Here is a 25,870-nt window from a genome sequence, read left to right on the forward strand (position 1 = left end):
TCGAAAATATAATCCTTATCTACAAGAAAATTACAAAGATATTATTCAGCAAATATTTCAAAAATATAATCCTTATCTACAAGATTCTTAACAAGATATTATTCATACTAACTTGACTTGCACACCAAATAATTGATAACAACTTAATACAATTTATTTATTACGAGATTCTCTCATATTTGAAAGTTTATATTTTTAAAATAAATTAAACAATCACATTAACTATATAATAAAAAATTAGATTTTTTCTTATATGTTATATTTTGAATTTTTTAAAACGTCTATAAATTACTAAATCTCAGTCGATACAACAAAGATTTATTTAGAAGCTATTGAAATCACCTAGCGAGAATATGGATTGCACAACAAATTTGCTTTCGTGACCTTTACTCCCTTTCTCTTCGTCACAATACCGAAAATGAATAATTTGAAAGTGTCGATTAAAAATCTGAAATGGTAATGTTTTCTTTAGTTCAGTCCATTGTTTTCCTTAACTAGATGGGTCACGTACATTGAAGAATGTATTTTGGCCTAAAAATGATTGCATACCCAAAATCAATACGAATCATCATCAATTTCGTTTAAAATTTTGTTACAATAAAAAATATAGGTTTGGGCAAAAAATCTGAATCCAAAAAATCGTACCAAATATAATCCGAAAGGTAGTAATGAACTTTAATCAAAATTGGTTAGATATTCGAACGGGTTCAAAATTTTGGTATCTATAGAACCAGAATGGAACCGGATCCGAAACAAACTATTTCGGGTATCCGAATATATTCGAACCATATTTATATACTTCAATATATTAATTATTTTTAAATTTAATATTTAAAGAATATACAAAATATATAAGATGTTTTTAAGTTGTCCAAAATACTTAAAAATATATATAAATAGTTAAAAGTACATATTTAAAATAGTTAAAGGATACTCAAAATACCAAAATTACTTAAAATATCTATTTATTTCATATCCAAATATTTAAGGTAAACCAAATTTTATTTTAAGTTTAGGTATTTTGGCATACATTATTCAAATTTATATGTTATATATTATTTTTATTTTAGATTTTGAGATATTTAAAGTATATATGAATTTTATTTTGTTTTAAAAGTTATATGAGTTATCCGAATCCAAACTCAAACCAAACCCGCAAAGATTCAAATTAAATCGAACTCGCAAAGATCATAACAAACCGAACCGAACCAAATCGAACCGAACCAAATGGTACCCGAGTGTCCACTCCTAAGATTCAAATGTAAAAAAAAAGTTATTCATAGCAAAGTATACTATTTAAATACAACGTATTTTTAAAAAATCACTCCGCGCAGAGCGCGGATTATCATCTAGTTTATTGTAAAACTGAAGAAGATTTATATAAAACATCGTTTCAATCAGATCATTTCCCACACAGATGCAGTTTGGAAAAAAACAAATTACAAATCTCGGATGAATCTTCTTTAACTATAATTACTGAGTGAAAATATTAACGCAAGTAAAGATAATATTACTCGAGGAATCTTCCCAATCTTCACAAACCATTTTTCATAATTTCATACAAAGATATATATTAAGAAACTTTGGAAAAGAATCCCCTATTGGAGGTGCTCGAAAGCTTTGACAATTCCTACAACTTTATCATCCTACATGTAAGATTCTGACACTTGTAAGTTAATCCGAGCACTCAATGCAATAAACTCTTTAAAATCTTTCAAAATATTAATGAATTATCTTGATGTTTATCCTCTTTCCTTTTATTACATCACTCATCATTCTAGTAATATACTAGCAGATTCTTCTCATTCTAATATATTTTAGAGTTCCTCTATTTTATCCAATGGCGGCACAACCTCCAAATCTAGAAAGAGCATATGTTGTTACTAATAACAAGCCCATATCCCTATACTATTGGACATTGATGGTCACAATTATGATGTTTGGCCGAAGTTATTTGTAACGCTCCGACCACCCACAGTTATTGGGTATTCTACGCCCGCTCACTCGGCCTGTGGACCCCATTTCGTGCGACGGGCGGTGCGTTAATTTTTCCAAGGCTCATTAGTTTTGTTTACTAACCCTGCAATCACCACATGATTTTTCATGTGCTTTGGCCTCACTCGCATGATATCACGAATCACTTTCCGATATGTCATCCATCCTTCTACTAAGTACACCTAACTCTAGAGTTCTAAACCGATGTGTACCCAAAAAGGTAAAAGCACGTTGGTGACATAGGTAGTCAAATCAATTCTCTTAAGTCTTTCATCATATACCAGAAATTAGGGTGTTACACTTCACCTCCACTCACAGAGCGCAACGCCCCTGTTGCGCACCACGACAGGTCTCAAGACGCGTCTCTTGTCAGAACCGAGATGGCTAACCAACTCTGATACCACTTGTAACGCCCCAACCGCCCACAACTAATGGGATCCCACTTTTGCTCACTCGTCCTGTGGGCTCCATTTTGTGCTATGGGCGGTACATTAATTTTTTGGAGGCTCATTAGTCTTGTGTATTAATCCTTCGATCACCACATGACCTTTCTCTATGTTTTGACCTCACTCATACGATAACGCGAATTACTTCTCAATAGCTAATCCTGACGCTCAAACTGCGGAAAAATGATGGATACTAAGTAATATTTTCTGAATATTCTCTGTTTAGAATAGATAAGTGTAATATATGATTTATAGAAACGGTATGTGCTATACAGAGCCGGCCTTGGAGGAAAGCCAATGAAGCTGGTGCTTCCGGCCGCCAAATATTACCACTCTAAACGGCCACATCTGGACATAAAGTTTGTAGTAGCTCAGCGGTTGTCTAGTGTTATTAGTGTTTCAGGTTGCGGGTTCGAGGGACATCAGCCACATTTTTTAATTGGCTTCTAGCCACATAATAACTAGGACCGGTTCTGGTGCTATATATATATATCTGGATGTAAATGGAACGTAAACTTCAAGGAAAACAATATTGCTTTCAGTTTTATGTGTAAGGTTTTACTCCCAATAGTTAGGATAGCAAGAAACTCATAAAATCAAGACCTGGAAATAAATTAAACTTTGTCATCCGACCTTATATAAGGTTACGGGCGGCATGGAAAGAAATGTGACACAGATAATTTCAAGAAAACAAAATTAAAATGCATTTTACTTAATGGCAACAACAAATCTGGCCAATCATATGATTATCTTCTCCTACCTATCTTTTAATCTTTATCTTTTTATAAGATCTCAAGGTAAAGCCGACGTGATCGCTATCTTCATGGATCGTTATTTTCCTTTTTATTTTCGTTATTTCCTTTTTATTATATTTTCGTTATCTTATAAAGCAATTTTGCATGAAACGAACGCACACGCACCTCACGAAATAACGGTGGACATGGCTAGCCATGATTTGCCAAAAAGTTTGGAGTACAAATCAATCATAACAATTTAAAGGAATTTCACTGTTTCTTGTGAGTTTTTCCTTTTTTTTTTGAACTGAGGCTTTCTATTAGAGTATTTCCATTATGCATTAAGATAATTTTATTGATAAGAATTGGAGGATTACGTTGGGTCAATGTCTACTTTTTTTCTTTCATCTACATGAGGCCAAGTGTTCGACTCCTTCTGTAAATGTATAGTAACTAGAAAATAGTCTAACGAAACAATTATTCTAAAAAAAAAAAAAAAAAAAAAAAAAAACCAATTATTCCATGCAAGCTGAAAACAAAACTAAAATTTAAATCAAGAATCTATTCTAGACATAAAAAATCTCGATTCAAATTTGAAGAATTTTTCAAATTGGAAGTCCGGATACTTTTAACTTTTATAAACGCAAATAACACCAGCGCTGCTCACGTATATATGTATATTCAAGACATGCAAATTGGTGAGAGTCTCCATTCGTTTCATGCTTCTGCTCGCCCTCTATAAGATCTGCTTTATGAGGTGTTCTATATGAGCTTTTGATGGTACTTACTAGTATCACTTTGATCTTCTTTTTTATGTTTTTGTTGTTATATTTGCTTCGGGTGTTCTACCCATAGACTGTTTTGCTATATTGTCCTGTTGGACCACTTCAAATAAATGAAATTCAGTGTTAACAAAAAAAAGACATGCAAATTGGTTGATGATAAAAATATATTATCAGAAGATATATCTTTTGAAAAAAAGAAGAGGAAAAATATATGGAGCGAGAGAATGACATTTGATCGAGAGTCTGAGAGCAACTACGTATAGTAGAAGAGCCACAATTTAGCGTAGTGTCTCCTCTCCTCTTGTTTTGCTTTTATCTTTATTAATTTATTTTTCTATGCTATTCGAATTCTTCTGCCTTCATTAGAGGAAAAAAGTAACAAAAATTTCCTAGCGGAACAACCATCAAGAAAATTAACTATTATATAACCTGCAGCTGGAACTATCTTGTTTTGAATTATTCATTTTGTTATTTTTAAAATCAAGTTCCTTTTGTATCAGAATTTATATGCACTTAATCTAATGTATCAAGCTAATTTATATGCACTTAAATCTAATGTATCATTTATCAAGCTAAGTTTGCTTATTGGTCTGGTCTGCAAATAAACCCGACAAAAACGGAGCTCTTCACCTCGGGTTTAGACCAATGGGAATCATCTGCTATGATTAGCTATGGATTTCCATCTGGTAAATTCTCCATACGGTACCTAGGTTTCCCGCTTATGAGTCGCAAACTCAAGATATCTGAGTATGCTCCGTTAATGACGAAAATCACCTTGAGTTTCATTTCTTGGTCGGCAAAGATTCTCCCATTTTCTGGTCGGCTGCATTTCCTCAAAACTGTTATATTCAGCACTGTGAATTCCTAGATATCAGATTTTATACTCCCGAAAGGTTGTATAAAGAGTATTGAATTTATGTGTTGCCGCTTCTTATGGTCTGGGAACATTGAGAAAAAGACATAGCTAAGGTTACTCGGTCAACGGTTTGTTTCCCGAAGGAAGAAGTGGGCCTTGGCCTCAAGAACTTCACTATTTGGAATCAAGTTCTTTGCCTTAAGTTCATTTGGCTACTGCTCTCAAAGTCTCTCTCGCTGTGGGTAGGGATGTCAAATGGGCTTAATGACCATGGGTTAACCAAGATCAAACCCAAATGGTCTAACCATATTACGCCCAAATTTAAAGTTGTCCAATTGGACTGAAACCCATTAAGTCTAAATTAGATGGGTTAAAACCATTTGGACATGAACGTCCAATAAACCTTAAAATATATAATTTTTTTTTTAAATATAGAAAGTTTTTTTTAAAAAAAATCAGAAAGTAAAAAACATATTTTCCCGCCAAATTTACAAAATTATATTTTTCCACCAAAACCATAAAATCACGTTTTCCCGCCAAAACCGTAAAATCATGTTTTCCCATAAATTTGCAAACTCCCATTTTCCCGCCAAAACCACAAAATCACGTTCTTCCACCAAAACTGCAAAATAATGTTTCCCGGCAAAACCGCAAAAATATGTTCTTCCACCAAAACCATAATATCACGTTTTCCCGCTAAAACTGTAAAATCACGTTTTTCCACCAAAATTGCAGAATAATGTTTTTCTGCCAAAACCGCAAAATCGCGTTTTTCCGTCAAAACCGCAAAATCGCGTTTTTCCGTCAAAACCGCAAAATTGTGTTTTTCCGCCAAAACCGCAAAATCATGTTCTTCCACCAAAACCATAATATCACGTTTTCCCGCCAAAACTGTAAAATCGCGTTTTTCCGCCAAAATTACAGAATAATGTTTTCCCGCCAAAACCGTAAAATCGCGTTTTTCCGTCAAAACCGCAAAATTGTGTGTTTTCCGCCAAAACCGCAAAATCCTGTTCTTCCACCAAAACCATAAAATCATGTTTTTTCGCCAAAACTGTAAAATCATGTTTTTCCGCCAAAACCGCAAAATTCCATTTTCTCGCCAAAACCATAAAATCACATTTTCCCGCCAAAACTGTAAAATCTCGTTCCCCCTCCAAGACCTCAACGTGTTTTCCTACCAAAACCACAAAAATCGTGTTTTCCCGCAAAAGCGCAAAATCACGTTTTCCCATAAATTTGCAAAATCATGTTTTCGTTAAATTTTCAAAATTGTGTTTTCTTGTTAAAATCGTAAAATCATATTTCTCACATTGTATATGTACTTTTATATAAATTGAATATGAAATTATGTTTTTTCAATAGATTTAGTATTAAAGCATACATTTTATTTGGGCTCCGCGGACGGTCCATTTGGAATGGTCTATTTTGGGTTTAGACAATTTGGACTAGGTACAATTTGGACTTAAGAAAAATAATGTCCAATAAACTGCTTTGTCCATTTGGACATACCCATTGGACATGGACAGCCCAATTGACATCTCTAGCTGTGGGTTTTGGCGGTTTTGGCAGAAAACACACAATTTTGCGGTTTTGACGGAAAAATGCTATTTTGCTGTTTTGGCGGAAAAACGCAATTTTACAGTTTTGGCGGAAAAACGTGATATTATGGTTTTGGTGGAAGAACATGATTTTGCGGTTTTGGCGGAAAAACATGATTTTGCGGTTTTGACGGAAAAACGCGATTTTGCAGTTTTGGCGGAAAAACATTATTCTGCAATTTTGGCGGAAAAACGTGATTTTACAGTTTTGGCGGGAAAACATGATATTATGGTTTTGGTGGAAGAACATGTTTTTGCGGTTTTGCCGGGAAAACATTATTTTGCAGTTTTGGTGGAAAACGTGATTTTGTGGTTTTGGCGGGAAAATGGGAGTTTGCAAATTTATGGGAAAACATGATTTTACAGTTTTGGCGGGAAAACGTGATTTTATGGTTTTGGTGGAAAAATAGAATTTTGTAAATTTGGCGGGAAAATATGTTTTTACTTTCTGATTTTTTTTTTAAAACATTTTCTATATTTAAAAAAAAAGTTATATATTTTAAGGTTTATTGGACGTCCATGTCCAAATGGTTTTAGCCCATCTAATTTGGACTTAATGGGTTTCAGTCCAATTGGACAACTTTAAATTTGGGCGTAATATGGTTAGACCATTTGGGGTTGGTCTTGGTTAACCCATGGTCATTAAGCCCATTTGACATCCCTAGCTGTGGGTTGAATGGCACTGGAGCACGCACTTAAATGAGAAGTCTTTCTCGATCATTGAACCTGCGCCTAGTGACTCTTGGGCGTGGAGAAAGCTCCTTGATCTCAGACCCCTGGCTCTCCAATTCAGTAAAATCTTCCTTGGGAACGGGTGGACAACAAGTTTCTGGTTTGATGTTTGGACCCCTTTGGCGCAGTAATATTTGGTGTTTTTGACACCTTCTAACAATGTTTTCCAAAGTATTTTTGAGTCTTTTTCGAGTTATTATAGGTCTGGAGTTGCATTGGATGAGAGATGGATCACCTGCAGCAAAAGAGGTAGAATAGAGTACAAATTGGATATTTTCACATGGAGCAGCCTGGTGGGTGCTCCTAACTATTCAGAGCAACGGAGTACCTGCTCCAGCGGCAGAGAATTTTAAGGAAACTTCTAATATTTCGGGATTTGTTCTAATCATCCCAATTTTCTCTCCTGCAGCCGCCAGAGACCTGCAATATATATATTTTCTTATTTTCTATTATTTTTCTACGATAGTTTTGGAGGAGAAAACCATACTTTAGAGCTTTGTACTTTGGGATTTGCTAGTTTGTAAAGGGATAAGGCCATCTCTCTCGATTTAGAGAAGAATCCCCTGAACTCTATCTCTACTTATTTTGCAATCATATCCATGTTTATTTCAGTCTTTATCTCTGTGTTTTCTCTGGTTATGGCTGAGTAGCCGATTTGCTTAGTCTAGGATGTTAGGAGATCATAGACTCATGAGCTAAACACAAATAAAGATTGATGTTTTGATTGTTTCCATTCATGGTTACGCTTACTGCCTGCATTAAACTAACCATTTAGTGTTTGAAACTAGGTTTAATCTAATCATCAAAAGTGTTTTAGGTTGCTAGAAATATCATGAATGGGGGATTTGTCCCTAACCAGCGAAAGTAGATTTTAGGGCAAATTGTGAACTTATCGAATCTGGTCTTAATATTTGTCATCTTTCTCTGATGCAAACGACAGTTTAGATATTAGGAATGCATGATAAAAGGATAGATGCCACGAAAGTGGATCGATCTTGATATGTTGTTCGAGTTTAAGACTTGCTGTGAGTTATTTCTTGAATAGATGTTTGACTCATGCTCATTGATTTCCAATTATTCACCCTAGGCTTAGCTCTCTTATTCATCTGAAAACCCCAAATCAACCATGTTACTTGATTGTTATGATTTCACTGATTTTAAAACCCCCATATTATTTTAGCTTGATATTGATCCCATAGAAATAAAGTGTGAACTGGTCCTGTGGAATTGAATCTCAAAATACTACATCTACACTCTTAGTTTGCAGTAGATAAGACACAATTTTAGTGTATCAGACAGCTGTTCAGTTACATAGGCCCAACTGGTCCTAGAAGACTTAGAATCAGGAAGAACGAAATGGTGGCAGATGCTATCCCCGGTTCTACTTGGTCTTTACCACATCCGAGATCCCACGAGGAAGTTGACCTTCATGCTTATCTTACAACATTGACTCTTCTATTAGATCCCAATATAAATGATGAACATGAATGGATTTCTGGTGATACATCTTTGCGTATTTTCAGGTCCTCTACCACTTGGGAAGTGCTTCGTCCAAAGACAAGAGACGAAGGACTGGACTGATGTAGTCTGGTTCAAAAGAGCTGTTCTGAAGTACTCCTTCACAATGTGGACAGCGAATTATGAAATGCTCCCTACTAAGTCAAGACTGGCTGGTTGGGGACTGCCTATCTCTGCTAACTGCTCATTCTGCTCAAGATTCGTCGAGACCATCTTATGCTGTCATGCGAATTCAGTCAGGAAGTTTGGAGGGATGTGCTTATCAGGTGCCAACCACCACAAACCATTTTCATGTGCTGGTCCGAGCTCCTTTCTTGAATCCGAGCTTCACTGTCAAGAAAGCTAACTCTTCTTCGTTAACTTGCTGTTCAAACTGTTGTTTTCCATCTGTGGAAGCAAAGGAACAGTCTGATTCATAATGATACTTCGCTTCCTCCAGTATCAGTCTTATATTGCATTAACAAGGAATTGAGAAAAATTCTATCTGCTAGAAGACTAAGCAAACAATTCCACTCGCTTATGGTCATGTGGCTCAGATAGTGCTTTATGCGTAGAAGTTAATTTCAATGATCCATCTTGCTTTTTTTTATTTTTCGTTTTGCCAAGATGTCTCAAACCTAGATCTTCTTGTAAATCTATTTTCATTTATATGATATTTACAGTTTAGCGTGATTTCTAAGGTATTGCGTAAAATAATATTATGATAAATTCTTAAAATAACGATATATATGAGCCCCAATGATTATACTAACGTAAATTTAGAATATATAATACTTTGTTAACATGTATTTATTGTAACATTTTACCTATGAATTATATACTTTTAAGATATTTATTCAACGTAAATTTATAATTAGTTACAAAAAATACGCTGGTACATCTTTTTCCAATTCGTTCGTAAACCAACTTTAAGAAGTTAAAGTAGATTGAATTAATATGGTTTTATTAATCCGCTGAGCATTTGGATAGTTATAATATTTTATATGTTAATGGTTAAATAAATATTTTAAAGATTGCTTTTAGGATATAATTAAGCATATTATAATTTGTTTACACAAAAATGTCATTATACTACTCAAAATTGAGGTGGATTGGGTAACTATACTGGACTAAACAACCAACAAAATAAAAAATCAAATGAAAAGATCGAGTAGTGTTAGCTAAATGATCGAGCAGTTTAAGCTAAATGATATGCAGTTCCATTTTGTCCCCAGGAGTATAGTATATCTTGGAATCTTGAAATCTTCCATTCAATTCTCGTATATCCTTCAACTCTGTCGACAAATTCGGTCATACATGAGGTTCCCCTAACACCGTTATCAAGTCCTTACAGTTCGTCATGAAGTGCTGACATGTCGAAAGATGCAACATGCTTTCCATTGCCTAGCATATCACTTACAATCATGCAATGTGAATACTCTTCCTTTTCAATTTTGTATACCCATAAGTTATGTTCCTCCATTGCTATCTTTCTGCATCCATCCATATCCACTAAATATTGATTTAGAGGGCCAAGAATCATCTATCAAACATATACTCTCTAAGCGTAAGACTTTTGATGTTGTTGCTGGTGTTGAGATCGATTCAGTAGTTGGTTCATTTGCTGTGAACCATGATTGAAATTCTCCTTCTGCATATCTTATCAGCTCAAACGGGTCTCTGTCAATCTCTCTGAGTAATTTATCATTTCGTGCTTTCAGTATATACCAAATTAATGGATATGGATCTATGTCCACCTCCAAATCTTCAATACTATTCTTCTGTCTAAAAAAGATAATCCATGTTAGTGTATATATTGGAAACCAAAAAAATGTTTGGATGAGACGGTGTGGTTGATAAAGCCCACACTTATAAAGAATGACAGTGGACATTTGAAGATAGTGTGTGTTACAGACTCATCAGGTGTCCCACATCTAGGATAAATATTATCACATCTCAGAAGGTGACGAGTAAAATTCTTTGTGACAATTACATGTCATGTGATCAATTGCGATATAAATTGACCAATGTTTTGACGAGCATTTAACTTCTAAGCAAAGACTTGGAGTTTTGTGATGCTTGGTTATATGTAAACAACATCTTCTATAGCCTTCGGTACATTTTTTTTCCACTCAGTACTTTGGCATAACAATATACATACCACTCTTAACGAAACTCTAGTAATATAAATCACGATTTAGAAAAAGGCTTGTGGCAAGCTTTTAAACTTATAAACGTTGTTAAAAGCTTGATTTTTTAGTGATTATAACTTGATTTTATATGATCTTTTTGTCATTAGCATGAATCATGCTGCATGATAAAGAGATTTAAACATCACCCTTTTGGTTAGTGAAATTTTCTGTATTTTCCTTCTTCTACTTAATACAAAATAGATGTTATAAAAAAAATAGATGTTATAATTGTTTTAACCAACGTGGTGGTTTGAAACACGTGACTGGGAAAATTCGGAACATATTATTAGATGATAACTAGTCCACTACACATCTAGGATCACAAATATTAACATTTCTAAATATTGCCATGAATGATCTCAGAATATAAAAGGAGTTTCGAAGGAAATGTGGTGGGCGATCATATTTAAAGCAAAGGCTCAAATTGTATGAACTTTCTAAGTAGTGCTTAGATGGTGGAGGAGGTTGGAATTTGGAAACGTAACCAATAATGTGTACTATTTTTTTTATTTTACTTAATTTTGCATATATACGAGTATGTATATTAATGACGCATAAGCACGTGTCTAGGGTCAGTAGTTATTTCTTAAAATGATATTAAATCATAGGCCTCGACATTTTATCCGGATCTGAAAACCTGAACCGGATCCGACCCGAAAACTCGAACCGGATCCGATCCGAAAATATCAGATCCAAACTGAACATAAAATTTACAAGTATCTATTGGGTCCAAAAAAATTATATCCGAAAGCCGACCCGAATAGATCCGGATCCGAAAAGAACCGACCGAATAAACCTGACCTAATAAGAGCTGATTCATACCAAATTTAAAAACACCAATATTCAAAACTATGGTTTTTTGTTTTGAATTTTCTATATTTCATTTTATTATTTAGTTAAAATATAGAGAAATTCTCCTAAATAGACAATTTTCAAGTTTTGATCACAAAAATAGACCACAACAAAGAAAATGACCAAATTAAAAGGGAAATTTTTAAAATATAGGACAGTTTCATTTAATAGGTAAAAGGATCCTAATACCCTAGATATATAAAAAATATAAAAAATTAAAAAAAATTAAAAAAAAATAATTTTTTTATAGTTTTAGATTATATGTTTTCAAATTCAAACTTTTTATAATTTTTTTAAAATTTTTTTTTTTCAAATATCTTTTTGTAATTCGAAAATACTTTTTGAAATTATTTTTAAAATTTTTATTTTCAAATTTTAATATTTATTCTTTATTTTATAAAATTTTAAATCTCAATCCCAAATCCCCACCCCTCAACTCTAAACTCTAAAGTTTGGATTAGTTAACCCTAGAGGCATAAGTGTATATTTACCTCTTTAATGGAAACATTTTGGTCATTTTGATCTTTATAGTCTATATTTGTGAAATAAACTTTTTTATTGCTATCCTAGGGTATTTCTCTAAAATATATTTTGTTAATAATTTTTGTTATTATTTTGTAGCATTTTTAAGTAATATGAAGTTTTGAATGTATAGTTTAGAGTTTAAAAATGTTTTATTTTAATTTTTTAATAGTTTATTTTAAGTTATTTTGTAAAATTTAAATATATATGACATATTTTGACCGAAGGATTTTTCGTATTTCGTATCCTTTTCATATCCTAAATATCTGAATCCGGACCCGAAAAGTTAAGGATACTTTACATGTATTTTAAAACCTTTTTCTTTATGAATCTAAAACACTATTTATACAGAAATAGTGGAACAATTATCAATTACTGTGTGAAGTCGGAAGAATATATGCGTAGGATAACTAGAAATAACATAATCTTATATCTTTGTCGTCTGTCAAGAAAAAGAAACAAGTGTATATCTCCTACAATTTTAATATATATATCAAAAAATCTATTTGAAATTAAGTCAATAAAAACTAAATTATAAGGTCACACTAGTATTTGAGGTTTGGTACGCAAAATAATTCATCTTCAAAATCTTCTAATATGAATTTAATAAAAAGTGATCATGAAGACGAGCAACTCTTAATTCAAATTTGTTGATATAGTTGATATTGGAAGTATAAGTAATATTAGAAATTGTGTTAGAGACGAAAGTTGGATTTTTTTTTTTTTTTTGGCATCAAACTAGCTTAAATATATAGAATCATACTGGTTCTTCATGGCGAGCTTCTAGAGCAGGCAAGAAGGGGACCAGGGAGTTTACAGCCGCAAAGCAGTACGCACGTGAACGTCCTCCTTTAGCCAAGGAGTCCGCACGGATATTACAAGAACGCGGTAAAAAGATTAATCCAACACTCTGAAACTTAGACAACAAGTATTTAATTTCATCCAACTCTGTTGATAGCGCAGGCCATACTTCATCTCTGTTCACTAGGTTCACCAGTTGTTGACAGTCTGAGGCGAAGGTGATATCATCAAGACTTCGAGCTCGAGCTTCTTTCATGGCCCAGATGATACCCTCCGCTTCGGCATGTATAGGTGACTGAACTCTGTGAGTACAACTCTGTCCTTGAAGGATCTCTTCCCCCGCCACTAAGATAACAAAACCCATTCCCATCCGTTCGTCACTCGCTGCCCACGAGCCATCTACTTGGCAAGTGTACCGACGATCCGTTCTAGTATATGACGGCGATAGGGATTGGTTTCTTTGTGCTGGGGGTTCTTCTTCTTCTGTAATCTCGTCTCCCAGCTGGGCGACCTTCCATGTTACAGCTTCTTGTTGCGCCATTTGAAGGGAATCAAGAGGGGATATATCTTTTGCATTGAAGCACTTCTCATTCCTTGCCTTCCACACATACCAAATCAGCCAGGGAAACATTGAGAAGCCATTCTCTCCTTCTGCTGTAGCCACCTGTTGCAAGAGATATTCAAAATTCGCATATAGGGAAGTACACGGGAAAAGCCCCGGAGGTGTTGGTATCGGCGAAAGAATCCAGCATTGAAAGGCAGGTGGGCATTCAAACAGTATATGACCCGAAAGTTGGATGGTTGATGTAGACTTAACAAACTAAAAATTAGATTTAATGGATGATTATTTTTGCTATTTTTAATTTTGATAATTATCTATATTATTAAATAATTTACGTAAATAACAAAAAATTGTTATGAACTATTGGAAATTAAGTTCAACCTTTAGAAATCATGTTCCTTCCTTCACTAGTGACATAAATGTAACTTTTTTCATGTTCCAAATTATTTTTCAGGGTTAACATAACTTTTTCACATCCTCCATGCTTATCCTCATACATAATTAGTCATATCTGTTGGATCCAATTTTGGTCTTTTGGATAATACCTTAACGGACCGCGATCAAAGACATATGTCTTAGAGAGCCGAAGTCCATAGCAAATGATCGAGTTCGAAGAAGAGTCGTCGAAGTCGTCGGAGATCGCGGAACAAGAATCGAAGATCTCGGAGAAGTTGCAAACATCACGGGATCGACTTACTATAAAGGAGGAAGGAAAAACACGGAGAGGGATATGTTGAAAATTCTAGAGAGAGCTACACACATATATCGACCTTGTTTTCTCCCGTTCTTAGATCCTTTCCATTATCGATCTCACTTGTGTAATTCGATCTAGTTCAACTTATTGTATTCGATCCTATTCATCAATAAAATCCATTTTTGCCTACCGGAAACTTTTAACATTGTTGTGTTCTAAAGATATTGTTGCCTACATATTTTATTTTTCCTAGATCAAACTCCCGATCACTATCAAATACTTAGTGTAGATTTTAGGTTCTACAATATTTAGTAATTTTTTTTTAATTAACCTGGAGATATTCTGACTACTGGAAGGGTCAAGACTAATCCCAAGTATAGGTGCAGCAAGCATATGAACGTTTTTCCTGATATTTCACATGATGGAGTGTAGTTTGTTATTGTTTATGAATTTGATAATGGATATTGGCTGCAATTCAATTCTTAATTTTTGGAATTTTACGATATGTGACATAATCCATCAATTTCATGATTTTATACCATTTAACTTAAATAAAATTACTCATTCCATCAATTTCATAACTATTCAAAAATAGAAATATTCATAAACATTTTTTTACAATTTTGATAAAAAATAAATGAAATGAATATATTCCAGTTAATTCTACATTTTATTTCATCCACTTTTATTCCACTAATTTTATTTCATAGTTACCATTATAACTAAAAGGAATGGTCGTTTATGAAATAAAATAAAATAAAAATGGATGAAATGAAAAAAAAAAACTGGAATTACAAACGAAATAGTGTATTTCATACATTCCATTCACTTACAAAGTTTTAGTATCCTGAATAAAAGATACTAGGTTTTTTCATGCACCATGTACAGTAGTAAATTTTAAATATATAGTTTAAAATAAAAAGATTTATTAATATTTTATATTTTATTATTTTGTTACCAATATTTTAATATAAATTTTATTTAATTACATATAAAATAAAAATAATTTTTATTCTAAATTATATTTAAGAATATATATATATATATATGTATAATATATATGTATATATATACATATATTTAAACTTATATTCTTAGATAGATTCTTTTATCTATTTTTTTGTTAAATATATTAAATAAATTTGAATAAATTAATAAAAAAATTGATATAAAATTGTTTAATTATCAAAATTTAAAACTAAACAGTATTTATAAAATTTAGATATATATATATATATAAATTAAGAGATATATATGTATATATATAAATAATGATATTTAAGGATTTTTAATGACATATTTGAAAATATTTATTTAAGGATTTTTAAATGTCATATTTGAAAATATTTATTTAAGGATTTTTAATGTCATATTTGAATATATTTATTTTAATGATGATTGATGATTTATTACCAAAAATATAAATCAGCAATAAATGTAATATATGAGTTATTACAATTTATAAAAAGTTTACCAAAAATATAAATCAACATTAAATGTAATTGTGCATGTCATATTTAGTCATAAACCATGTCATCAATTTCAGCAGTCATGTGACATTTGTTTTGTGAAAGTGATTATAGAGAGAACATGTGATAAATCACTTATCAATTAATGTCTAGGAGACATATTTTACAACAATACTAGATGCTAACCCGTATTTTACAAAAATACTAGATGATATCCCACGCGCAAGCACGGAGTGAATTTTTTCATACTAATGTTTGTTTATTAAACTGTTTTATCATTTTGCAATCGATTGTAAAATGATGAATATAAACGTTGGTCTCTTAAATGTACATCATTGTTGAAGAGTTTAATGTATTACAACTTATTTTAATTATTTTTAAGATTTCATATGCACAAAACAAAAAATTAAAATTTGTGGCTGACAAAAATCACAAAATCCAGATAGACAATATCTATTGTAAAGTTGCGAAAGAGAATTAGTTTTCTGCTCTCAATTTGTTAACTATTGAATCTCCATAACTGATTTCATATTTACCTCTATAAAATTGTAATTTTCTTCTTATTTTTGTTTCACTGATATGAGTTTTGTTTTTTTTTTTAACTTCTTACAGATACACGCTTTTAAAGTGCAGGTTATTTAAGTCTTTTTAAATTTTGTACATACATTCAAATTTATGTGCTGGATTTATTTTAGTTGTTTTGGTGTATTTGAAATTCTAAGCTTTGATAAAAATTCTGACTGGTGTCATGCTTAAGTTTTTATACAACTATTTAACTCTTACATCTTTATAAAATATATTTCTATTGTATTATATATATATATATATATATATAATAAAATAGAATTCACGTTTTAATTGCAATTTTTATCAAGTATAAACTATATTTTTGTTAAAGAACTTACCGTATTAATTTATTTCAGTTAAAAAATATAGTGGGTTACCATTGATATAGGAGTGGCAGAAGATATGAGGATGAAGAGATTCAAATAATAATTATAATAATATTGTCCACGAATGAGAATGATGAGATTCATACAGTTTTATGTGAATTTGAATGATAATAAGTAATCATAGTCAATGTGTTGAATAGATAGAATTGTTAGACGTGAGGTAGATATAATGCTTTATTAATCAATTTTAGCCACAAAATCATTTTGTAGCATTTATAGTTTCTTAAATTATAGATAGATATAAGTAGTTTCCTAAATTATAGGTAGATTTAAATATTAACAATTAGAAATATTAGAGTTAAAATATTAAAACTAAATGATAATACAATAGAAAATACATTTTATAAAATATATTTCTATTTCTATTATCCGACCTACTTTTAACAAAGTTTTCTTCTCCATTCAACCTAGCAGTAGATAAGTCATTATACTCCATTTATTTAGACTTAGAAGTACTAGTAATCTCATCTACTCTAATGTATTTTCGAGTTTCTTTTAGAGAGTCATACCTGCATGGCAATGCATTGAGTATTAGAATGGCCTGAACCTCCTCTGGTATCTCGATTAGGTAATGTCTTCGCCATGTACAGACGATCGAGAAGTTCCCATACTTCCGATGTTGTCTTATAATTATCGAGTTTCCTTAGAACATGATCGCCTACACTCATGAAGATCAGATTCATCGCCTTCTCATCTATTTCAAGTCTTGCAACTTCTTCAAGATCTCATTTCTTCTTCGTGTCTTCATCTTCATCTCCAGTCTTCAAAAACACCAAAGCTTGTGATTGTGGAAATTAAACGTCCTTAATACCTTGAACTTTTAGATTCACCAGGATCCTCTTCTTCCAGATCTCGAAGTCTCTGGTGCTATCGAACATCGTCATTGCCACTTTAATATTGTGTGGCGACATCTCGAAACCGATCGATTCCTTCTTCAGATTCATCGCCTTCTCATCTATTTCAAGTCTTGTAACTTCTTCAAGATCTCGTTTCTTCTTCGTGTCTTCATCTTCATCTCTAGTCTTCAAAATCACCAAAGCTTGTGATTGTGGAAATTGAACGTCCTTAATACCTTGAATGTTTAGATTCACCAGGATCCTCTTCTTCCAGATCCCGAATTCTCTGGTGCTATCGAACATCGTCATTGCAACTTTAATCTTGTGTGTCAACATCTCGAAACCGATCTATTCCTTCTTCTGGCTGGATCTTCGGCTCAGGTCTCAGATAACCTGACTTTGATACCAATTTGTGAAGATTTACTATCTTCCCTGTACCTGTTCTTGATCTCTCTATCTCTCTTGATTTCGTTCTTGTTTATGTACAATTGATAACAAAGAAAACTAAGTAAAGATTGAAAGCAAAAAAATGCAAAATATTTGTTTATCCGGTCTTCACCACACTTCCCCAAAGATAAGAGAAGCTGCTATACCCACCGGGGATAATCTCAACCGTCTCTCTTTCTCTCTCCCTCTCTTTCGCTGGTTATCAGATCAACAATTGAATTGATCTGAACAGTTCGATCTTTAATATTAACACTCACCCATCTAGATCATCCTACACTGTACGACACACATCACATCCAAGAGAGAGACGGTTTACTGAACTCAAACCAGCATAATCACAAACTGATTATGCTTACATTGATTTAACCGGATGTGGACTTAAGACTTGTATATATTCTTCATTTGATAAACCAAAACTTAATGCAACATCAAAGAAAAACCATGTTTTAGAAGTTGAGTTAGAGTTTTAAGTGGTATTGAATCCATGAATGTAATTGAATTTGAAAGAATTCATAAGTAAGAACTTTTGCAGTATTTTAAAAGATTTGATGAGATTTTAATGCATTTATCCAATTCTTTTTATGATGGATTTTAAAGGAATATACATAAATTTTATAGGATACGAATTCCTCTTCTATGAAATTTTTGAATCTTTGTATATTTAAAAAGTTAATGAAAATTATTTAATCTTAAGACTGAAAGAAAAATAATAATTAGTACTACTTTATAGGACAACTGATCTATGTTTTGTTTCTTTAGAAAAATATAAGAACTATTTTATAGGGATTAGATGCTATATGGTTGAGTAGGGATTTATATGAGAGATAGATCTAATAAATGAACATTATTAAAAAATGGTAATTACTATTTTGTTGGGATTTTATATTAGATTATTTGATTAGAATATATTGTCAACACCAGTTTGAAGTTTTGTAACTAGCACTTTATAATAAATGCTATTTTGTAGGGATTTTATGAAAACATCAGAAAAAAGATTAGTCCTTTTTCAAAAAAAAAACCATTGAAAAAATTATGTTACTTCAATTCTTTTGTTTTTATGTGAGTTCATGAAATCCAAAGTGAAAAATGATAGGACATGAGTTCGTGAAATGCAGATTCCCATGAGCATAACAAATCTCTCCTTTAAGGCAAAGAATTGGCTCTTTGTATTTCTATAGGACATATTCCATTAAATTCTTATCAAATAACATTACTACAAAATCTATCAAATATTGAATAACAACAGAATTTAAAGTAAATAAAAGAATGATTACAATGCTTAATCTAATAACACAAGAATTTAAAAGAATTGATGAAATCAATAATTGAATAACAGTGGAATTCAATGGAAACTATAATTCCTTCTAATTCTATCAAATTTCTAAATCCAATACCCTTTCCTGTTTAAAAGGAAACACTAAGGTTTCGTGATATATGTTAAAGAAAAATACTTAAAGAAATTGAGCTACGTTTGGACGTTTATAAGTTAAAGAAAACTATATGTTACATTGTGAACTTTCTTGTATGCTGTCTAAAACATTATAAAATAGTAGTTTCGTTCTTTTTCTTATACAAACGCCTCATAAGAGTCACACCTTAAATTATGTAAAAGGAATTCAAATACTATAAGAAATTGAGCTACGTGAGTAGATTTTCTAATTGTAAATTGTAATTTATTAAAGTTTTAAACCCACAAATTTAGCAATATTTATAAGAGACTAAAACAAAAAAAAAGTTCAAATACTAGTTTCAAAGATGAAGTTACCTCAGTTTGTTTGTAAATTTGCAATTTTTTTATAGTTGTTAAACTCAAAAACCTTTTTTTTTGTTGAACTATCACAAACTTAGTAATATCTTATGTTTATTTTTTTTATTTGAAATTATTAATTTAACAATATTATACAACTCTATCAAATTATTTTTATAATAAGTTAATATTTTCTTTGTTTTGGATAAATATTCATTATGTTTATTTTTTTTAATAATTTTACTGAAAAAATATACGCAACTTATATATCAAAACTGTTATCAGTCACTAATTTTAGTAAAATGATAACTTTTATTTTTACTGCAAAATTATTACATATATTTACAATTTTTATCACATAATTTTTACATCGATTTATAATATATACTGCAACTCAAACTTAATACTATGTGTCAGCAATGTAGCCAATAAATATTTTATTAGGTCAAAACAATACCGTATGGAAATTTTTTTATTATGTCTTCTAAATAAATAAGAAAATTGGTCAAAACCACATAATTGGGAAATAATTAATTACGTCATAGTTTCTTTCATTCTCGAGTTTTCCAATCAGAACTATTTTGCGTATATACGGATGCATAGGTTGAATGTAGACATAATCCTTAAAAAGAACATGCCTAAACTGAGATTGATACGCATTAGTAACATAACTAACCAAGTATTTTTCTCTTAAACCAAAACAAAAGTTAAAACATTTATTTTGGTAAAGGGTGTTTTTTTTCTTACGTCAACATGTATACATTTTGGTAATGGATTAACGTGTGAATTATTGTTATATGTGCCTATAATATTTTTCTTCTTTTTTTTTATGATACAACTACAGTGACACTAATGCTTTTTTTTTTTTTGGTCTAATGCATTCTAATATACATTTTGTAAAATTATTCAAAATATTATTGTTCACACAAACATTTTACTTTTCCATCTCCTCCTACACAAACCCCATTCCTCTCTTTGGTCCTAGCCCTCTATATAAACACGAAGTCCTCGAAATGCTAAGTTCGTGCCATCAGCTTTTATATTAAGAACATTTACAAATCTGAGTGCGATCTTTCTTCTTCTTCTTCTTCTTCTTCCTCCTAAACACCTTAAAAAGTTTATTTCAACCAAAAGAAAACCATGCCTCTCTTCGACACTCACAACACATGGGCCTTTGTCTTTGGTTTGATGGGTATGATACTAACTGTTGTGTTCATTTCATATAGCATAATTATCTACAAATTCTAAAATCCTTATCGATTTGCAGGGATTTAGTATGGATTTATTAATACCATTTTTGTTATATTCTCTGTACTTTCCAGGAAATGTCATCTCCTTCGCGGTGTTCCTCTCTCCTGTGTAAGTTCTATTCACATATTACCTCAATATATATTAGATAAACAAGACATAAAATACTTATCTTTGTGTTATCACGTGTTAATACATTTTTCTACATCAAAAGTATCCTCTATAATGAGATTATATGAAATGGATGCAGGCCAACGTTCTATAGGGTTTGGAAGAAGAAGACAACGGAAGGGTTTCAGTCTCTTCCTTACGTTGTGGCGCTCTTCAGCGCAACACTTTGGCTTTACTACGCAACACAGAAGAAAGATGTCTTCCTCCTCGTCACCATCAACTCTTTTGGATGTTTCATAGAAACTATCTACATCTCTATCTTCCTTGCCTTCGCCCCCAAGAAAGCTCGGGTATCTAAACATACTCAATTTAAATAGGAATATGTGTTTACAAATTCAAATCAATACTCTAACTAAAATACTTAATGGATGCAGATGTTGACAGTTAAGTTACTTCTTCTCATGAACTTTGGAGGATTCTGTCTGATTCTCCTTCTATGCCAATTCTTGGCAAAAGGAACTACACGTGCCAAGATCATCGGAGGAATATGTGTCGGATTCTCTGTTTGTGTTTTTGCTGCTCCTCTAAGCATAATCGTAAGCATTTCACAAGAGCTAAGTATATAAAGTGGTGAGTAATTAATATATAGTTTCAATAATTAACAAATTTATGATTTAAAACACAGAGGACGGTAATAAAGACAAGGAGTGTGGAGTACATGCCCTTTAGCTTATCCTTAACCCTTACAATCAGTGCTGTCGTATGGCTCCTTTATGGTCTTGCTCTCAAGGACATATATGTTGCTGTAAGGCATTTCTTCGACTTTCTCTGTTTATTTATTTATTTATATACTAATTTGTACATATAGCATATTTGCATGTACCGTCTAGATACTCGTGGAAACTGACAAACTCAATATATAAATTTACTGACCACCGTAATCCCTATAGGCTATAGCAGATCACATATACCTGGTTTATCATAAACCATTACAGATCCGGTTTTTAAATTACCCTTACCGTTGAAATCATAAACCAGATTCCGGTTTATTCTAAGATGTAGAATCATTGTTTTTCGCCAGAATTTAAAAAGAGATAGGGAAATCAAAATCTATATTACATGAAAGGAGGTGCTTATATATGTTTCTAATGTACCTGAGACTTTGAGGTTCTAAATCATAGATCTATAGATAAAAAGAGATACGGATTGGCAAAAGATAAACAATTAAAGAAAGCAAACCCTTTTGTTTGGTATTGTCCTTTACGATTAAAAACGATAAGACATATTGGAGAGAGACTCGCTTTATATTCCAAAGAAATATTAAAGAGTTATTCTTGGGTTCACCGACCAATAAAATTTCATTATTTCAAATTCGATATCTTTTAGAAAATGAAACAAAATATTGTGAAGTTATATTCTGATGTAAAACAAAAAAATAAATTTAAAAAAAAAAGTAATTCTAGAAAAAAGAATTAAAAAAAAAATTTTTAACGTCGCCAGCAAAACACTAAACCCTAAATCCTAAACTCTAAACCTTTGGGTAAATCCTTGGGTAAACTCTAAACCCTTGGGTAAACCTTAAACCCTTGGAAAAATCATAAACTCTAAATGAAAAACACTAAACACTAAACCTAAACCCTTGAGTGTTTTAGTGTTTAGTGTTTTTGATTTAGAGTTTAAGATTTATCTAAGGTTTTAGTGTTTACCCAAAGGTTTAGGGTTTAGTATTTAGAGTTTAAGGATTAGGATTTAAGATTTAGTGTTTTGATGGTTAAAAGATATTTTTTTTTGTAATTACTACTATTTTTTATTTATTTTTCTTTTTTCTTTTTATTTTAAAAACATAATATAACTTGATAATATTTTATTTTCTTTTATAAAAGATCTCGAATTTGAAATAACACAATTCTATTGGTTGGTGAACCTAGAATTAGTCAATATTAAATAAGTATAGCTTTTGCAAAAGAAATTTAATACTAGAATTCTTTTATCTCTATTGTTACGTAGAAATTATATATTGTACGTAACTTCTATCCATGGCGCACAAGTTTGTCATAGACTTTACTTTTGTAATAAGCTTATTTTTACGCACTTTATTCATGAATTATAAAGTGGAAAAGTGAGTATTAAATCATTATTATCATGTTATTGCCACTAGGGGTGGGCACTTCGGTTATTTTATCGGTTCGGTTTGAGTTCGGTTCGGTTTGGTTAGTTTGGTTCTAGAATTTTTCCAGCTGAAATAAACCATAGTTAATTTGGTTTGGATCGATTTCGGTTCGGTTATGTTCGGTTCGGTTTATATTCGGTTTGGTTTGTATTTGATTCGGTTTGTATTTCGGTTCGGTTTCATCAGATTTTTCTTAGTTTATTTATTGTACAAGAAATCTTTTAAATGTATGGTTGTCATGAAATAATCGCGTTGGTCATAATAAAAAATTAAGTATGTAAATTAAATTCAATATAAAACCAAAATAAAAACCTTTTAAAAAGTTACAAATATAGTTTATAACTTTATAAGAATTCAATCAAACGAAAATTACCTAAATAAAAAGAAAAAAATAATATTGTTGTCTCTTATAGCATTAAGAATTAAAAAAAGCCTGGAATGAATCATCTTCCATGTGATATCATAAAAAAACCTGCAACAAATCATCAAATACTATACGAGTATTTATCTATATTTTTACTATAACTCTACACCCATGATGATTCCGTATTGTTCTTTTCACTAACTAAAATTGAAAACAGAACACGTCTTTGAGAGAATTTGAAGTTATTAGAATTGACACCACCAAAAGGAAAAATATGCAGGAAGGAGAGTAGGAGACGCAGAAAAGAAACGCAGCAGGGAACATTTTTAATTTAGGATTTTAATATCTTGATATTACTAATATTTTTAATTTAAATAACTATAAAAACATTTCGGTTTATCGGTTCGGTTCGGTTTAAACTGAACTGAACCGTTCGGGTTGGGAAAATCTTCAACTGAATGATTTGAAATGGATTTTGGTTTGGTTCGAATCGGTTTCGGTTCAGTCAGTTCGGTTCGATCGGTTCGGTTCGATTTTTTTGCCCACCCCTAATTGCCACTAAACAATTTTTTTGGCTTTTGTCTTTTTCCAGTTCCCTAACGTGCTTGGCTTTGCTCTCGGTGCACTTCAAATGATACTCTATGTGGTCTACAGATACTGTAAAACGCCGCCGCAGTTGGGTGAGAAAGAAGTAGAAGCTGCAAAGTTACCCGAGGTGAGTCTCGATATGTTGAAGCTAGGCACAGTGTCATCCCCTGAGCCAATTGCATTCGTTCGTCAAACGAACAAGTGTACCTGCGGAAATGATCAGAGATCTGAGACTGAAGATGGACAAAACGGCAAGCAGTCCTCTTCCGCAACACCTACATGAACACGAATAAACAATCTCGTTTACGACTATGCAATGTTGATTCTTACCCCATCTTGATATACCAACCACCACGTGTACCCGTTACGCCGTCGTATTTTTCTGAGTTTATCAAGCGTGCGAAGTAAAGAAATAATTTCCGGGAAAATATATGTGCATTTGCCAATGTTATATATGTATTTCTGGAATTAAATTCTCCACTTCTTTTTTAAAAAATTATGTAATTACCTATTGGGGATATGTACATTTGCTATTTTCCGATTTAATCAATAACTAGGTTAAGATCAGCGCGTTACGCGGATGAACATTATATATAAAAATTATTTTATGTATTATATGTTTTTATATATTATGAAATAATAAATATATATTAAATAATTAAAAGTCAGTAACTATTACATATATAATTAAATTGGTGCGAACATATAAATCAATTTTATTAATCCGAACAGTATTTTTTTTTCAATTTCAAATGATATATAATTAAATTTAAATGATATTAACATACATAGTATATTTATAAAATTAATGTCTATTAAATGATGCTTTCTACTCATATGGTTTTTTGAGAATTTGTATCTTTTATAACAAAAATTTTAAATTACTGATAACAAAATTTTCATTATGGGATTAATACTTTTAGTAATTTATAAAAAAAAATTTAAATTAAGCTGTCAATGTTTGTTCAAAGCTTTTCTCAAAAAAAATTGTTCAAAGTAAAATTTGAAATTAAAATTTATGTATTTTATATGGTATATAGTTTAATTTAAAACAATATATATATATATATATATCTTTTAATCTTAATAATTAATTTAATTAGACATTTTACTTATATGCTTTGTAATCATTTGTATTTTGTCATAACAAAAATTTTAAACCATAGATCACAAAATTTGAATGTGAGACTTGTAAAAGTTTAAGTAATTTATAGTTGTTTTTGAAAATTCAAAATATACATATAAAGAAAATTTTAAATTTTTTATATGGTTAATGTGGTTGTTTAGTTTATTTTAATAGTTTAAAATTAAACAAATATGATAGAAGATACACTAATTTTTATCAAATATTTATTATTCAAAATTATTAACTATCATATATACTTGCCACATTAGACAATTCTGTTAGTTTTATTTGAGCAAATAATAAAGAACATTAATAATGAATTTATGGTTAATTTAATAAAAGACTTATTATATAATTAGATGGACAAACCTATTTCTCTAATGATTATAAGAATCATCATAGTGATGACACGTGACTATAAAAAGAAGTTGTAGTGTCTTTCAATTAATATAAAGAGGATATAATGTAATGATCCTCACGAGCAAATGAATTTTTGGTCAAGAAAAATTTCTCTCGACCAGTTTGAAGATTGGTTGGTTAGT

At 31.3% G+C, this 25,870-nt stretch overlaps 1 protein-coding gene across 1 annotated transcript; it reads left to right on the plus strand.

The window, feature by feature from the left end:
* Positions 1–20,642: 20,642 nt before the first annotated feature.
* LOC106447604 (bidirectional sugar transporter SWEET11-like) lies at positions 20,643–24,769 on the plus strand. The gene is made up of 6 exons (XM_013889571.3): positions 20,643–20,913; positions 21,044–21,080; positions 21,220–21,430; positions 21,515–21,676; positions 21,766–21,885; positions 24,207–24,769. The coding sequence occupies exons 1-6, from the start codon at positions 20,862–20,864 to the stop codon at positions 24,483–24,485; spliced, it is 861 nt and encodes a 286-aa protein (XP_013745025.1). The 5' UTR covers positions 20,643–20,861; the 3' UTR covers positions 24,486–24,769.
* The last annotated feature ends 1,101 nt before the right edge of the window (positions 24,770–25,870 follow it).

The sequence above is a fragment of the Brassica napus genome, chromosome A1 (assembly GCF_020379485.1).
Source record: "Brassica napus cultivar Da-Ae chromosome A1, Da-Ae, whole genome shotgun sequence".
Taxonomy (NCBI): domain Eukaryota; kingdom Viridiplantae; phylum Streptophyta; class Magnoliopsida; order Brassicales; family Brassicaceae; genus Brassica; species Brassica napus.

Bases quoted from the DNA above. Each gene is read 5' to 3' on its own strand.
- LOC106447604 (XM_013889571.3), top strand. From the start codon at position 20,862: ATGCCTCTCTTCGACACTCACAACACATGGGCCTTTGTCTTTGGTTTG. The intron at 20,914-21,043 runs GTATGATACTAA...TGTACTTTCCAG, and splicing joins CTTTGTCTTTGGTTTGATGG to GAAATGTCATCTCCTTCGCG. The intron at 21,886-24,206 runs GTAAGGCATTTC...GTCTTTTTCCAG, and splicing joins TCAAGGACATATATGTTGCT to TTCCCTAACGTGCTTGGCTT.